Source organism: Neurospora crassa, linkage group VII, assembly GCF_000182925.2.
Source record: "Neurospora crassa OR74A linkage group VII, whole genome shotgun sequence".
Lineage (NCBI taxonomy): Eukaryota > Fungi > Ascomycota > Sordariomycetes > Sordariales > Sordariaceae > Neurospora > Neurospora crassa.
In genome coordinates, this window is record NC_026507.1 from 3,956,511 (window position 1) to 3,973,987 (window position 17,477).

General features: G+C 52.9%; 3 protein-coding genes and 1 non-coding gene across 4 annotated transcripts; all 4 read left to right on the forward strand.

Annotated features, from left to right (window-relative positions):
• The first annotated feature begins 265 nt into the window (after positions 1 to 265).
• NCU05828 (hypothetical protein) lies at positions 266 to 4,024 on the forward strand. Its single transcript, XM_954995.2, has 3 exons — positions 266 to 346; positions 417 to 2,111; positions 2,172 to 4,024. Exons 2-3 carry the CDS (start codon positions 912 to 914, stop codon positions 3,840 to 3,842), a joined length of 2,871 nt encoding a protein of 956 aa, XP_960088.1. The 5' UTR covers positions 266 to 346; positions 417 to 911; the 3' UTR covers positions 3,843 to 4,024.
• Positions 4,025 to 4,184: 160 nt separating this feature from the next.
• On the forward strand, positions 4,185 to 4,258 carry NCU15288. Its single transcript has one exon. It is a non-coding gene; the product is annotated as a tRNA-Val (tRNA).
• A 2,751-nt stretch (positions 4,259 to 7,009) lies between these two features.
• On the forward strand, positions 7,010 to 9,340 carry NCU05829 (hypothetical protein). The gene is made up of 2 exons (XM_954996.2): positions 7,010 to 7,775; positions 7,841 to 9,340. Exons 1-2 carry the CDS (start codon positions 7,432 to 7,434, stop codon positions 9,126 to 9,128), a joined length of 1,632 nt encoding a protein of 543 aa, XP_960089.1. The 5' UTR covers positions 7,010 to 7,431; the 3' UTR covers positions 9,129 to 9,340.
• Positions 9,341 to 12,315: 2,975 nt separating this feature from the next.
• On the forward strand, positions 12,316 to 15,648 carry NCU05830 (general amino-acid permease GAP1). The gene is made up of 3 exons (XM_954997.2): positions 12,316 to 13,931; positions 14,008 to 14,217; positions 14,312 to 15,648. Exons 1-3 carry the CDS (start codon positions 13,234 to 13,236, stop codon positions 15,381 to 15,383), a joined length of 1,980 nt encoding a protein of 659 aa, XP_960090.1. The 5' UTR covers positions 12,316 to 13,233; the 3' UTR covers positions 15,384 to 15,648.
• The last annotated feature ends 1,829 nt before the right edge of the window (positions 15,649 to 17,477 follow it).

The window sequence follows — 17,477 nt, forward strand, 5'->3', positions numbered from 1 at the left end:
CGGGCCGCATCTCCGTGGTAGGGAGAGACGTAGACCAGATACTGTATGTGGTGCGTCGTCAGACTTCAACATTGTCGTCGTCACACCGCCGCAAGATAAACTTCATTTGGCTGCACCGCGAGACGCCGTGCCTGGCGGTCGTCATCCATGACAAAGTAGCTGAGTCAGAGTCGTAAGCGCTGGTTAAATTCCTTTCGGAAGGTCACAGTACAAGTCGGACTGCGGTGGTGTGATGGACATATCGAGGAATTCCAGTCTGACTGGTGACAAATTGAAATGCGACTGGAGACGGATGAAGTGAGGTTATCGCAAAGTTCCTTTACAAAAGTTGTGTCCGGGCCTAGAGGTAGGTACCTTACTGAAAAGGCCATCTTCTACTAACACATTATCACCTTTTCTGTGGCTGAAATTGTTAGCTCACGATAATCGCTGCCATGAGCATTATCAATGCCGAGACCCGCGCACCTTCCGAATTGGGTCCTGTCGGCAGTCAGCCATTGGATGACGAATCGGCCAGGATGGGACGAGCGGGTACCTGGATTGAGCATTGGCCAATGGCGTTGCGCCAACTCGGTGAGCTCCCTCCCCCGCTTTATGTACTCCTCCGTCACAGCTGAGCTCCTTCTGTTGTTATTGTTTGGACCTCCACGGTGAGCTGTCCGCGTGTCGCATCATCACAGCCACAGGACGTTACCTAGGCTCAGGACTCATCTGCAGGTAGCTGTAGCGCCCCTCTCGTGCTACAAGTTGGGCCTTTTTCCACTTCCTCGGGTCGACACTGAAATCTCCTCCTCCAATTTCCAACCTCCTCCTCCTTGTCCACCACTCTGTAACAATCACACGACGTGGCGAGACAACGGCCGGAAAGGTTTCACCCGTCAACATAAACAAGTCACCCCAAGACCATAACAATGGACGAGAAGGGCGGCGGGCTGCCCCCGTACACCGCTACGGCGCCTCCCCCTCCGGCATGGAAGAGGAAGAAGATGCGCCGGTCCAGAGGCCTCAAGTTCCTCGCCGTCGCCTGCATGGGCTTCATCGCCTATGCCCAGTGGAGACAGCTGCCCTCGCGCTCTGGGCCCGTCAACGGCAACGTTACGGTCCACGGCCTGTCGGTGCAACGTTTGCACGACGACCTCACCACCTGCTCCAAGCTGCGCCAGAAACCCCAAGACCCCATCGGCGAGGGCCGCGAGAAGAACGCCCGCTACATCGATGGCCATGCTCCCACCCTCATCAAGAACGCGACTGTCTGGGTGGGAGAGCCGGCCAAGGGCACCTCTGCTGCCGATGCGCGCAAGGGCAAGGGCTACAGCTGGATCAAGGCCGATGTCTACCTCGAGTATGGCCTCATCAAGAAGGTCGAGTCCGACATCGCCGCCTCCACTCTGCCCAAGGGCACCCACGTCTTTGACGCCAAGGGCCGTCCCCTTACCGCTGGCATCATTGACATGCACAGCCATGCCGGCGTAGACTCGTTGCCTAGTCTTGACGGCAACGAAGACACCAACGAGCTCTCGGCGGACATCACCCCCTTTGTCCGCTCCATCGACGGCATCCAGCCCAACGACCACCAGATCCAGGTCATCAAGTCTGGCGGTGTCACCACCAGCTTGGTCCTCCCCGGCTCGGGCAACAACATGGGTGGTGAGGCATACGCCATCAAGCTGGCTGTTGGTAAGCCCGACGGTCGTAACGAGACCAGTGCCACCGACATGCTGGCTGACCCCGAACGCAACTGGAGGTTCATGAAGATGGCCTGCGGTGAGAACGCTAAGCGCGTTTACGGGCGGGTTGGAGAGCAGGGCCCCACCAGCCGTATGGGCGAGAGCTGGGAGTTCCGTCACGCCTTTGAGCAGGCGACCAAGTTGGTGCGCGCCCAGGATGACTGGTGTGATGCCGCCACTGCAGTCGGTGTGCAGAAGATGAAGGGATATCTCCCCCAGGAATTGAAGTGGGAGTCGCTTGGCGCCTTGTTGCGCGGACAGATTCACCTCAACACTCACTGCTACACCATCCCCGATCTCGAGGCTTTTGTCGATCACACCAACGAGTTCAAGTTCAAGGTCCGGGCCTTCCACCATGCCCATCAGACCTATCTGGTTCCAGAGGTAAGTCACAGAGCCGAAAAGATTATCAGGCTATTCTGTTGCTGACGAAACGGACGACAGATTCTCAAGCGCGCCTACGGTGGTGACCCTCCTGCCTCTGCCATCTTTGCCGATAACATGTACTACAAGGCCGAGTCCTACGTCGGTTCCGAGTTTGCTGGAAAGTACCTCTGGGACAACGACTTGACCCCCATCTATGTCAGCGACAACCCGGTTCTCAACGCCCAGCACGTCCTGTTCGAGGCCGCCAAGGGCCACAAGTATGGCTTGCCCTACCACGCTGCTCTCGCCTCCGTAACCACCGCTCCAGCTGAGCGTCTCGGCTTTGGCAACAGACTCGGCAAGATTAAGCCTGGATTTGACGCCGATGTCGTTGTCTGGGACAGTGATCCTCTCGAGGTGGGCGCCACTCCTGTGCAGGTGTGGATCGACGGTACTGCTCAGTTTGAGCACCCTGTCGTGCTGAACAAGACCGTGCCCAAGTTGATCATTTCGGAGGAGAGCACCTCTACCATTGTTGAGGAACCTGTCGACATGAACTCGGTTGTCTTCACTGGCATCACCAATGTTCTTGGTGACGTTGAGATCCAGGGTGGAAGCAAGGACGCAAAGTCCTACAGCGCCGTCATTCGCAACGGCAAGGTCACTTGCGTCGGTGTCTGTGCCGAGGAGGTGCGCATGGCATCTACCTCCAAGATCCCAGTCATTGAGCTCAAGGACGGTCACTTCACCAGTTCTTTCACGGCCTTTGGCTCCCAGATCGGCCTAAACGCCATCGACGCCGAAGACTCCACCGACAACGGCGACAACGTCAATGTCTTTACCCGTGCCGAAGACGGTCTCACCCTCGACACTAAGAAGCTGCACGCGGCCTACAAGTACGGCGTCACCAAGGCCATCACGGCACCCAAGTTCAACGGCGGCCAGACCCACCACGGCACGAGCGTCGGCTTCCTCACAGGTGCCACTAACCCCCTTGCCAATGGCACCATCTTTGCCAGCGACGTCGCCGTCCACTATAGCCTGAACCCCGACGCCAAAGAAGCCGAGGGCACGCCCTCTCTGTCCGCAGCCGTCGGCGCTCTCCGCCGCAAACTTCTCCAAGCCGCCACCAAGCTCAAGAAGAACGAGACCATCGAGCCGGCCGACCTGTATTCCGAGTCCATCTTCCTGCAAAAGGTGGTCAACGGCTCTCTCCCGCTCGTCCTGACCGTCCACAACGCCGACATCATCGCGGCCGCCCTGCGTGTCAAGAAGGACGTCGAGTCCCTCACCTCCAGCAAGATCCACCTCGCTATCATTGGCGGCGCCGAATCGCACCTTGTCGCTGATGAACTTGCCGCCGCGCAAGTCGGCGTCGTTCTTGCCCCTCTCCAATCGTTCGCCACCTCGTGGGACCAGCGCCGCGCGCTTTCGGGCGCTCCGCTGACCAACGGCACGGCTATCGACGTGCTTCTCGATGCTGGTGTTACCACGGCGATCGGGTTGGAGGAGGATTGGCTGGTTAGGGACTTGGGATTGTTGGCGGGTATTGCGTATGCGAATGGCGGTGGAAAGTTGAGCAAGAAGAGCGCACTGGAGTTGGTGAGTGGGAATGTGTATAAGATTCTGGGGGCCAAGGAGCCCAAGGTCGAGGAGGGCCACTTTGTGGTGTTTGAAGGGAGCCCGCTGAGGATTCAGAGCAGGGTGAAGGCGGTTTCCGGGGGGTTGGGGGTTGTTAGTGTTTTTTGAGTGACTAAGTGAGACACGATGACTGATGATGGTTTTTGGAAATGATACGGGTTTGGACATGTGGGATATGAGGGATATGATGAGATGTCTGACATTTGGATATGAAACGATGATTGATGACAAGATATATACGAAGGAATGAAGATATTACTATGCTTTTGCAAATGCCTCTTGTGCATCACAACACATGAGCTAGTGTCTCCTCGTTCGCTCGTGCACCGTGGTGATTGATCCCCGAGCCGTGTTCCTCGATGCAGTGGCGACTTTGTAGCTGGGACACCGTCCCCCATGAGTCATGACTACATAGGCAAAGATTTTGACGTTGAAAATTCAACAACAACAGGTCCGATGGTGTAGTTGGTTATCACGTCAGTCTAACACACTGAAGGTCCCCAGATCGAGCCTGGGTCGGATCAAATCTGTTGAATTTTTTTCGTTCTCCTTTATATTTTGTTGATAACAAGTCTTATTTTCCTTTCCCTCCTTTTCCAGCGCCTTTCTTACTCTTTCCAATCTTCTTCCCGTCTTCCAAAATCATGGACAAGATGGGAGCGTGTTTTGTTATGAAGTATTACTATTTTGCTCGTAGGTCCGGATTTCTACTTAAAACATAAATAAGTAGTTCGTGATCGCCACCAAACGTTTTCCTCTATTGTTCCGTTTCTTTGTTTCTTGCCCGCTCAATCACACGAAAAACTTCGTATATCAAACCCCACGAGGGCTAGAATTATCGGGGTGGATGGTTTGACTTTCCAGCGGGTGGTTTATGGTCCATGATAGTAAGTTTAGGGCAATGCCAGAACATAGTCATCGCACTCCTTCGCTCCATCTGAACTCCTCATTGTATCAATGTATGTATCATCGTTGACTGTCTGTTCCTTTCCATGATGCTATGCCCTGGCATGGACAAATGGCACACGATGCGGCACTCCTGTCAACCTAAGTCAACAGCACTTACCCTTCAACATCATTGAAGGCCAGGCCATGCACTCGAACTCGGCTGCTTCATCTCGCCCAATGCCGTCTTCCTTTCTGGTCCATTCATCTAGGTCAAAATAGAAACTTTTGGTTTTCCAATTTCAAGACCTGGGGAATGCCTGCGACCATCATCCTCACCATCATGGACCAGAGACCCTGGCGATCAGGTTCATGTACCTCTACCTACCTACCTACATATTAGGTACCTCAACTCCAATCTCAGTGATCTCGACCCTCGTTGACACCGACCGACGCGCTATTGATGAGGCTATGGTTTGTTAATATTGCATCCGCCCGCGTCCACATGTAGAGAGGAAGCCACTACGTATACTAGGTAGTGTACTGCAAAAGTTGGGCGGCGGCCGAAATTTGTTCGGTTCTTCCTGTGTACCTAGGTTGCGAGATTACGAGCGATAAGAATCGCGTGTTAGCGATAAGGGAACAGTTGTGTGTTAGTTATGGTAGTGTGTCGATTGCTTGACACATAGGTCCCGTCTCCGTCCCCCCCCCCTGTTTGCCCGGCGACGCTTCCATGTCGGGTCTGATACGGAGGGGACTGCCCCTGGAGCCATGCTGACCTAACGCGGGGAGTGTGGGCTGTCCTGCCCGGGTGGTAGGAGCTAGGTGTCCCTGGCCCCTGCTGTCTGTTCATAGCGGACCTGAGGTTTATTAGTGTAGTGTACTATGTAGAGGTAGGTAGGTACCTCTAGAGGTACAGTGCTGTGACCGCTGAGGCAGTGTTGGGGCTAGGTATCAGCGCTGTGAACCTTTCCCCCGGTGCCCCGGGCCGCGTGGAGTCCTTCCACTTTTCAGTGTCGGGCGGTGGGTGGGCATTTCGTGGGGTTCCATGCCCCTGCTGCCCCTGCCACTGCGCCCTGATGGCGTCTTTCCATTTTCACTTCCACTTTGCGTCTTTTCCACGTTGGGTGTTTCAGCCCGATGACGAGCAGACAGACAGCTCGCTTCCTTCGTTGCTTGCCACTTAATGTCCCTTATCTTCCTCTCTCAATAGTGCATACAGTACACTACTAGACGTGTAGTAGTCGTCGGGCCTTCTTTTGGCACCAAAAAGCCGTGCGCTTGGAACAAAGACTTACTGCGTGTTGATTGACTCCCTTCCGCCGACGAAATGACGATCCGGCACTCGGCAGCACAATGTAATGTGCTGTGCTGCTGCCTTCCGGTACTCGGAATGCTAACCTCTGAAGGGGGCCTAGAGCGCTTTCAAACTGCAACTGCATCACAGCCTCAATCAACACTGGTCTCGGAACGGAATCCAAAGAAGAAAAAGAAAAACCACGCCAGGCGTAACATCGGTCGTTTTATTCGCATCCGGACGGACGGTATTCCAGTGTACGCAGTAGAGGCTTGGACATCTCTCAGGACAGTCAATCAGGCACGGTACGATATAGGTTGAATCTCGGCTGCCATACACTACTATCAAAGCAGAACCAACAACGACGACGACGGGACACGTTCCGACCGGACCCGAACCACCAACACCACCACCACCACCACCAAAAATCCAGACACTTTCTATGTGTGGTACACTGTAGAGAAGTCATCTAAAACGCAGGGGCAGGTAGTATTGTTACCCCGATGCTCCTGGGCGAGACCCGGAACCACTCTGGACAATCATCAATGCAGCCACACTGCATCGAGTCAAGCAACACGGGAATGCATGATGCAAAGACAGGGACTTTCAGAGTTTAGTTCATGTCAGGAACCAAAACTACAAAGAACGAGAACAGAACGAGAACGGAACGAACAAAAAAAAAACATAATTCCCGCAAAACATGAAGATCCTGTGGAACGCAAATCGTCACGATGTTCATGTCCACTACCACCTTCGACGCACATCATGGAGTTGCGGCAACCATTCAGATGGCAGCATGGGGGTGTGGGCTGGACTCCATACACCATGACCGGGGGCTTGGCGCCGGCTCGATGCTAGGAGGCCTTTCAACTGCAAAGATAGGCCAAAAGGGAAATAGCTAGGGAACATCGGGTTAGGATGGGTCCAGCCAGTCACAGGCCCGATGCAAGAGAAGGACTCGACTCGTGCAAACCAAGCCGTCTTTGGTAACCCGGCTTAGACAACCCTTTCTGGATGAGCATTGCATGCAGAATGTGACTCTATTTGAATGGTTCTAGCGCTGGTGATTAGTCTACTTGGCTCTTGGGTCTGGAGGAAATCTCTAGTGTACACACTCGAGCTTCTCGAACCTGACCACCATCGACAAATGCAACTCGCTTCGGAAGCGAAGAGTTCCCTCCCGACACTCCTCAACCCTTCAGCCGGTCAAACAGCCATGGTCGTCTGTCATCTTCAATTTACTAGGCCTCTTCTGGCTCACTGTCTGTGAGCGTGGACTTGACTCGGACCCGGACGACTGGACTTACACGGCCTGATACACGCCATCACTATCACATACGGACAAACTTGGTCTTTTCTTTCCTTACCTACCTTACCCACCAACGGCTCGACACTCCCTCACACTATTACCAACACCATACATATCTGACAGCCACTCACTCAACCGACGATCATTTCCAATTACTATGCCATAACCACACTTTTGAAAAAAACAACAACACATATCAGACAGACATGTCTATCTACACAGACCCACCGGCGCTACGGCCGTTCAGCGACGACAAGCCCATCCTGCTCGTGAGCTGGTGGCTTACCCTCTTCTGCACCGTCGTCATCATACTCCGTGTGGTTGGGCGCTATGTGCGCATGGAAAAGCTATTTCTCGAGGACAAGATCGCCGCTCTCGCCCTGATCCCCATGTACCTTCGAGTCGCCTGTGTGCATGTGCTTCTCTTATACGGCACCAACAACGTCGAGCTCGTGAACAAAGAAGGGCTGCACCTGTCTGAGCAGGCGATAGCTAGGCGTGTAGTCGGAAGCAAGCTTGTTTTGGCTACTCGTTTCTTTTACTTTACTACGTAGGTTCTCTGATTCTCCAAGCGTTGGTGGTAAAATCAAGAAAGGCTAACAATTCATGACACAGACTATGGACTCTCAAATCCATCACCCTCCTCTTCTTCAACCGCCTCGTCGGCACCGCCGGTCGAACCAAGTACAACCTCACGCTGCGCTTCCTCCAAATCACCATCGGCTGCACCTTTGTCGCCTGCTTCATCAGCAACCTCTCCGAATGCTTCCCCGTGACGCACTACTGGCAAGTCACGCCTGACCCGGGCGGCCAATGCCGCCAGAGCTACGCGCATCTACTCGTCGTGGCAGCCAGCAGCGTCCTGACCGATCTGTTGCTGGTCGTTTTCCCTATCCCGATCTTGATCCAGTCCCGCATCAAGCTCAAGCGCAAAATCCTCCTCGTCTCCCTGTTCTGCCTAGGGCTGTGCACCGTCTGCATCACGCTGTACCGGGTGCCCAACATCTTGTCGGAAAAAGGATACCAAGGCACGCGCACCATGTGGGCCAGCACGGAGATTCTCGTGGCCACGTTCGTCAATAACGCCATTGCGCTGGGCACGTTTGTGCGCGACACGGGCCCCAAGAAGAAAAAGTTCAAGCCGCAGCATCAGCATGAGCTGCAACAGCATGGCTATGGCAATTTCTCGCGGGCGGAGACTGCGTACAATGCGTATGGGAGCTCGAGCAGGGATAGGAAGACTGTTTCTTCCATGAAGCCTGGTTTTGGCAGCACAACAACAGCAACGATGAATTCGTTTGCTGAACGAACAATGAATGATAAGAGGGGGAGTATAAGTTACCAGTACGGCGTCAGCGCCGAGGCAGGGAGCGATAACAAGGCGGGTATTGTCATCCGCACAGATACTGCAGGAAGTATCGCCAGCAGCGGCCACAGCAACGATGAACATGTTCATGGCGAGCTGTCGTTGGAAGCCCGCGATAGCGTGGCGTCCAGCACCCTCCCACCACCACATGAAAACAAACCGCGGGAACGGGATTCCCAGGAATCCCTGATCCCCAAACCTGGTAGCGGCGGCGGCGGCGGCGGCGGTAGCACAGAATATGGTGGTGGTGGTCATATCGGGCAGGCCATGTCGTCGTACTTTGGCACGGTCATGAAGACGACGGAAATCAGCGTCACGGTCACGCAGGCCAACGAGGAGGATCTGCGGGCGAAGCATGATGGGGGGAGAGTCCCGCAGAGTCCGCATTATGACAATCAACATCATCATTATCATCATGATCAGATCAGGGAGGCGCCGAGGGTAATGACGGCGGGGGATAGGGGTGTGGCGAGGGGGACGACCAAGTTGTTGAAGTCGTTGCCGGGCAAGGAGCACGAGGAAGGGGAAGAGGTTTGACGATGAAGTTGGGGGATTAGGTATCTATGGTGCTGGATGAGGTATATGGGACATGCGACGATGATGATGAAGATGATGTTTGGAGAATTTAATTGGATACCTACCTACCTATTTTCCTTTGTCTTGAAGGTGGTTTATTCTTACTTGGTTACTACCTACCATACGGCCGTAGCATTTACAAACAAAATACAAGCTGCTTCAAGTGCATCTCAGGTTCATACCATTCAAAATCATCAAGTGTGTATTGTGTGTTTTTCTCACTCTCAATTAGTGCAGTGCAGTGGCAGTACCAGCCATGGTACATACTCCAGTCGGTGTTTAATGATCGCCCCGAGTCTAGACTTGGTTCAGTTGTCTGCTACCTATCCACCACAGCCACATAACAAACTTGCGTGAACCACACGAGGACCGACCACCTACTAAGACTTCAGTTGCACGAACAAACTCCCAATCGGAAGAGAAGGAAGGCATTGCCGACGGTAATTATTCCGGCGTTTTTTTTTTTTTTTGGGCGTAGCTTCTTCCACTTGGCTTGCATACCTAGTGTATTCATGGTATCTCTAGTGTAATACCGGATGAATGTCTTTCCCTGGAAAAGGTACTTCATGGAATCAAAGAAAATGACACCAACGAAGTGCTTACCGTTGTCGGCACTGCCTGGTCCTCAGCCGTTCGCCGGAATTAATGCCTACTTGCCGAATCTACACTATCTGATGTGATTGATGGTTGCTTGCTCGGACCTTCTGTGGCGTTCTTCGCTTCGTCTTCGTTGATGCACTCGACTAGACTAGTAGGTAGAACTAATGAGGAGGTGATTGATTACCTTAATTCTAGACGTTAGATATCGGCGGTCTTGGTGGTCTTGGTGTACATAGTAGTGTAGAGGCATGTAGTGTAGCGTCTTGTTGGCCTTGGGGGGGTTATTAGATACAAGGACTAGGCCACATGAAAAGCTATTCTGGACTTACCACTACACTAGTGTACTGTACACAGTACTGTAACTTGAGGCGACTTTTGCTTGGAATTTGAGGTCGTCGCGGTCCCGTCCCGACCCCGGACCAGGCAGGCAAGCCATCCATCACATCTTTCACAAAAAAACGTGGTTATCCAGGCCTCGCAACGGAATTAGAGCGCACACCGGAATTGCCGTGTGACGAGGTAGTGTAGTGCAGTGTACTGTGTAGCTTCCCGTTATCGGCAGCTTTCCCTCGTGGCAAGGAAGGGGGGAACGAATGGGTCCGAGTCCGAAGAGGAGGAACTGAACGGAAGCGAAAGGGGGGAGGGGAGAACAAGCAGCCCTTTCTCGACCCCGGATCCCAGACTGGCATGAACAAAGGACAACAGAATATATGACGCTAACAAAAATGACGACGCTGATATGCTGCTGACGATGCGTTAGGTAGCGCCTGTGCTTTCGTCGAATGTCGAATGGGCGTTGCTAAAGAGCCCCGGCCGCTGGGCTCCCCCCCCCCCCCTGAACGCTGACAGGGTTAGAAAATGGGCAAACCCCGGGTTCGAGGGGTCGAGGGGGGCCCCATCACCCCCACTAATTTTCCTAAGCACAGCGCAAATGGACCACAGCGATTCCCAGGACTCTCCTCATGACGAAATCCACCCATCACTAAAAGTACAGATCGCCATTCCCACACGATTCAGGACGAGAGGTATACCTGGGTTTGAGGGAAAGCAATTGGCTTCTTGCTGGGTGATAGATGGGCATTAAGGGAGGATGAGTGAAGATGTTTTGAGCCATTGGGGATCCTTGAATGGAAGTCACCGAGGGAAAAGAAAAAAAAGAAAAAAAAGAAAAAAAAAGGACGATTCGAGTGGCTTGGTGGCGTTTGACAAGGGCGATGAAGACATGCGATCGATGTTTGCAAATCAATCGCAAAAAAGTGCGCCATTCCCGTGCGGCAGAACATTCCTTCTTTCTTGTAGTGTAGTGACGGGAGGGAGCATGGCGTCGGTCCAACTTGCCGATTCTTCAGCACTTGGTAGTGTAAATCATGTGGAAAAAGTGACAAAAAGAGAGGGAAAAAAACAAAAAACCACGCACAATGAATGGACGATCAATCATGTACGTACTTTGTACTATGTACAGAACACAGTCCTTTTAACCGACGAGAGCTCGCAAACGTAGCCATCTCTGTGACTAGTTGCTTGCGCCATTTTTCCTACATGCCCGGCCCATAAGAACATTTCATGACCTTGAGGCTCAACAGTCAGCCACCTAGCTGATAGGCCTATAGCGCGCTGCTCAGATACCAAAGAAGTATCCTGAAGTCATTCGAAGATCACATCTTGGTGGTTCAACAACCTCATTGGCCACAAACCCCCTGGCGGGAGAGGAATGGCGCAAGAACCGGTCGAGGAGATAAGGTTGGCAGCTGGAGGCCTGATTGCTCTGGGGGACCCTTGATCACGGTCGGTCCCCAAAAGAAGGATGAAACTCAAAGCGGAAAGGTCCCTTGTGACAGACTTCTTTCAAAGCCTCAACTTGAGCAAATCACGGGCCATTGTGCGACAATGTGACATTGTTGGTTGTGAGTGGAGACTTCCTTGTCACCTGCTCTTGGCGCCAAGAGGGCCCGAGGGGCGAGGTGGGCGTTTGATAGCGCGAGCTTTGGCCGAGGTCGGGGATGATGGATGTTCTTGGGACAATTGATCAATTTGGGACAAGGGAAGGGAAGGGGGGGCGGGATGCTCCTTCACACTTTTTTTTTTCCGACTCTGCAAACTGTGAACTGTGCTGGATTCAATTGGTCTGGGGAAATTCCACTGGCATTTCATTTTTGGAATTCGGCAAGAGTGACTGACTGACTGATTGATTGATTGATTGCACTTTCAAGTTTTGCCAATTCGCCCGTCCGCGTCCATCAGCTTGCCGTCTCGCCTTCAATTTTTTTTCTCAATTTCCATGGAGAACCAAAGACTGACTGACTGACTGTCAGACTGACTGGACACTGCAGCAATCCACGGCCCGTGATCCTGCCGTGCCGCGGAAAAAGAAAAAGCCATCTTCCAATAAAGACACACATACACACACACACACCCAAGCCCTATATTCAGGGGCAATAGACGTCTGACACGGAACACCGGATAGGAGGGGTGTGTGTGAACGAGTGAGAGGACTCGCAGCTCGCTTCTTCATCACCATCATCATCTGGGCATCATTGTGGAAGCTCCCGTGGAACCTCAAGAGTGTCAAGAGGTCCAGCCAACCGCGTGGCAGCGATAAAAACCACACCAGGCTACTAATTAACACATGCAGAAATCGTCCCAGTCCAAGCCAGACTAGACTGGCCACTAGTTGTCCCCATTGACGCACAGCAGGGGGCGGACAAGTTCACTCTCGGGAAGGAGGGGAACCTAGAAAGCTCCCAGACACTCGGAGTTCAAGATAAGACCAGGGTCAACTCGAGTTCTCCCACACAGAAATACACCACACTACATACACGCAACCGAAGACACCTCCTGCGGGGCAAACACCATTTCGAGAGAAGCTTCTTGTTGTCTTCTAGAGAGACTAATGCGTACACTAGGCCACTGAAGGGGACACACATCCGAGTCCGTCAGCCCTTTGTCATCAACACTTGGAGAGAAGGAAAAAAAAAAAAGAGGTAGCATTGCTTCCTACCTGCTCAAACAAGCACTCTACATATACTACATTTACATCCAGCGTCGATCCGGAACCCCCATTACAATACCACCCGATCCCACTTCACACTGGGTAACTCACACAAGAAAAAATCCTCCATCCGATCCCGTCAGTTCGGTCCCACCCCGGAGACCGGAACCAGGGCCCTTTGAGGCGTGTCATAGGCACCTTTAACCCCTTCCTATACTACCTATAACCCTGCCCATCCATCAGCTTCTGGCCTGCCGTGGACAGCTGTGGTTCACGTACAGTGTGCCATAGTCTGTGTGTCAGGCCAAGCGATATCTCACTCCTTTGATATTGACTGGTCTCTTCTGTCGTCAAATCTACACCCTTTCTCTCCACAGATACCATCACTCATAACATATTCCTTATGAAGGACACCCTCACGTCATCCGTGTCAATGTAACCAGCGAACCGATCACCCTCCTTTTTTTATCCCCAAACATGGCTGGATTCGATCAGGATATCGAGCTCAGTGCTTACTCACACTCTCACGGACTTGGAATCAGTGGTAATGGTCGCAGTGGTCGACAGCGCAGCATAGCCGAGGCAAGCAGCTTCACCCTCGGCGGCGCCTCCCCTTCTCCCCGGACCAAGTCCTTTGCCGATGTCTCACCTGGCGGCAGCCATGGCCGCTCGAAATCCATTGCTGCTGCTAGTGACGGCGCCGGTGGAGGCTTCCACGGTACCATGAGTCGCTTCGTGGACTCCTTCCGCCGCGGCGACGGCACCATCAACAAAAATCTCGACTTGGACGACGACAACAATACCAGCTCACATGGGTACTCTTCCCACAGCATCTCGCGCGGCCATGGCGGCACGAGATACTATGACTTGCGCCCGGGAACTGGCAAAATAAACACGCCCAGCTCGCTGCTGGCTAGAGAGCTAAAGGGCCGGCATCTGCAGATGATTGCCATTGGAGGGTCCATCGGGACGGGTTTGTTCGTTGCCTCTGGCAAGACATTGAGCGACGGCGGACCGGCGAGTGTGTTGATTGCCTATCTCATCATTGGCGTCATGCTGTTTTGCACGATACAGGCCTTGGGCGAGCTGGCTGTCATTTTCCCCGTAGCCGGATCCTTCTCGGCCTTCTCGACGAGATTCTTGGATCCAAGTTGGGGATTTGCTATGGGGTGGAAGTAAGTCGAGCCACCTTTCGAGTTCGTTGTGTAAAGGAGAAGAAGAAAATACTGACAGACACTTTTTTCCTTGCAGCTACGCTCTGCAATGGATCGGGGTACTACCACTTGAAGTATTAGCCGGCGCCATGACAATAGGATACTGGAATAAAGAAATCAACAAAGCCATATTCGTCACCATTTTCCTGGTCATCATCTTCGTCATCAATCTTTTTGGCGCAAAAGGATACGGCGAGGCAGAGTTCATCTTTGCCATCATCAAAGTTACCGCGGTGGTAGGATTCATGTGAGTTTTCATCCCCTTTTTCACCAGAACACACCCGTTCCACTCCCTCCACCCCAGACACCCACATCAACCTAACACCCATCCCCTCAAAAAGCCTTTTAGGTATCGTCATCAACATAGGCGGCACCCCTACCGAAGGCTACATCGGCGGCAAATACTGGGAGGACCCCGGTGCCTTCCACAACGGCTTCAAAGGTCTCTGCTCCGTCTTCGTCACCGCCGCCTTCGCCTTCGCCGGCACTGAACTCGTTGGCCTGGCAGCCGCCGAGACCGCCAACCCGCGCAAATCGCTCCCCACCGCCATCAAGCAGGTTTTCTGGCGTATTTCGCTCTTCTATATCGTTAGTATGACGCTCGTCGGTCTGCTCGTCCCCTACAACGAGCCTCGTCTCCTCAACGCCCAAAACATTGCCGACGCTTCCGCCTCGCCTTTTGTCATCGCCATCGAATCCGCCGGCGCTACGGTCCTCCCCTCCGTCATGAACGGCGTTATTCTCATCTCGGTCATCTCCGTCGGTAACTCCGCCGTCTACGGCTCCTCGCGCACTTTGGCTGCCCTGGCCGAACTAGGCCAAGCCCCCGCCATCCTCGCCTACGTCGACCGCCGCGGCCGTCCCATCGTCGCCATCCTCGTCACCATGGCCGTCGGCCTGCTCGCGTACCTGGGCGACGTCCCCTCGCAGAAAAACATATTTGACTGGCTCCTGGCCATCTCAGGCCTGTCCTCCATCTTGACCTGGGCATCCACCTGTCTCGCGCACATCCGTCTGCGCAAAGCGTGGGCGTACAACCACCGCTCGGTGCAAGACATTGCCTTTAAAGCACAGGGCGGCGTGATTGGTTCGTGGATCGGGTTTGTTCTTAATGTTCTGGTGTTGGTGACACAGATATGGGTGTCGATCGACCCGCTCCACCAGGGCGACACACCGTTGACGACCAAAGAGCGGGTGCGCAGTTTCTTTGTGAGCTGCTTGGCGATTCCGGTGGTGTTGATTTGTACGATTGTGCATAAGTGGTACTATAAGACGAAGTGGGTAAGGATCGAGGATATGGATGTGGACACGGGAAGGCGAGATTTTGGACGGTTGGGCATTATCAAGGCCCAGGAGAAGGAGGAGAGGATGGGGTGGCCGAGGTGGAAGCGGGTTTACCGGTTTATGTGCTGATTTTGCAGTGCAGTGCAGTGCAGTGGTTACTGCCTGTGTGAGAATGGAGGAGAGGGAAGGCAGGCCCGCAGGCTCGGTGGGCTGGAGAGTAAGATACCCGCAGGTGATGTCCTGGACAGGATCTGGATCCATGTGGAGGAAGGTCGGTTGATTTGTATATCGGATTGGATGGCTATGAACAGGATGCTTTGATATCAACGATGGGAGACGCATGTATATAGATGTAATAGTAATCACATGTGATGATGAACTAGCAAATTGTTGTGATGATGATGATAATAATGTGTTGCGACAAAACATTTGTGGTACCCGAGTCCTGTAATGATCACATCCGAGGACCCCCAGGGCACAATGCTTAACTTTTTTCCTGTCGAACAACAAACTTTGCATAGGTATTCGCTGGGCTCGTCCAAAATCACAATCGAGAACACCATGTCTCGACATCGGATGATAACGATCACAACACACATGGCGGACAACTGAAGCCTAAAGCCTTTCCGGAACAGACACCTGATGTACGGCCGGCGTGGCAGGACTCGGAGTGTCACTACATATAGTTATATACAAATTCCAAATGGAAAATGGTGGAATTCACAATGACAGCATCGAATCGCTTGAGCGCCCGTTGACAACGTCAAAGACATCCGCATTGAAGCCTGCCCTGGTCATCCCGCTGATATTTCAGACTATGTGTCTTCCTTTTGAAACTCAACCAAGCCGGCCTCGCTAGACTTTGAAAACTGGAGATCGAAGCCTACCTTCCACGTCTTGATCAGGGACATGAGGAGAGAGACAAATACCGGAAAAACCTTTCGAAGCCAGACGTGATTGGCTGCTCCGTCGTCGGAATTTTACTTTTCCAGTTCAAAAGCATGAGACGGAGTCAACAAGTCGGCCTGCATGACATTGAGCTCAAGTCGAATGCCATCCAGGGGCGTCGCGGCGTCGCGTGCTGTGCCTAGTGCTCCGATATGTCCCCTCTTGCGAATTTGGGAAAGACATGGTGTGTTCCCTCGACATGTTGGCAGATGGTAAAATACCTTACCTTAGGTACTTTAGGTAGGTAGTAGAGGTAACTGCTGATCATCGATCCGAGTTTGAGCTGGAGCGAGCCTACCTACCTCTACCCTAGGTATGTGGAAATCCAGGTACCGACTGCAGGCATTATGTGATTTCGGCAACTCTGAGGGTGCTGAAGCTCCATGCGCGCCGATAGGATAGGTAGAGGTAAGATAGAGGTAGATAGATAGAAGTCACTGCCGGCCTGGACCTACCTCTAGTCCTGCAGTGTTTTTTTTTTTTTTTTTTTTTTTTTCCGGCGGCTTTCCTGCAAAGGCATTGGTGAAAGTCGTCTCACTGCTCACCACCACGTACGTGCGCGCAGCAACTCGTCTGGTTCATGCAGCTCCCGCGCGTAGCTTCTAACAAAAATAGGTAGTCATTGGGTACTACCTAGTCCAGCCTCCATGAGACGACGACGTTCAAGCCCAATAGGTAGGTAACCAAAACTTCATTTGGCAAGGAAGCGAGTACCTACCTCTAGGTACGGTAAATTTGTTCATCGTCAAATGCTTGGATGTAGGTACCTACCTACCAGACTGTTGGGGTCCAAGTGTGAATGCCTTCATGCTTTCGACATAAGAAACGGGCCGTCCAAATTGACTGGTGATAAGTGTATCATTTTTCTGACCGACTTCAAAGATTTGAAACGAATTCTCATCTGTTCCACTCGTCGTCCCCTCGCCGCCGACCTCATCAGCAGCCGCTCTCATGACAACGGGACATGCATTTTCTGTCTTCACGACAGTTCGGGTAACTGACGAACGGCAAGAGCAGTGAACGTACCTACTCAGCTGACATGGTACATCAACTTGCATACCGAAAGCAATATGCCGAGGTGCATGGACGTTTGTTTGGTGGACAAAGCTCGGGACTCGAGGCACCTGTCGGGCCAGGCATCTTAGGTATCGATGGCTCACAAACAACAACTTCCTTACCCCCTCCCTCTGCCAGGGTAGGGTCATTTCGTTGGGTGCTTTCGCGGTGACTGCTGTTACCACCCTATCGTCCGCTTAGCCAACTTGGACTATGCTC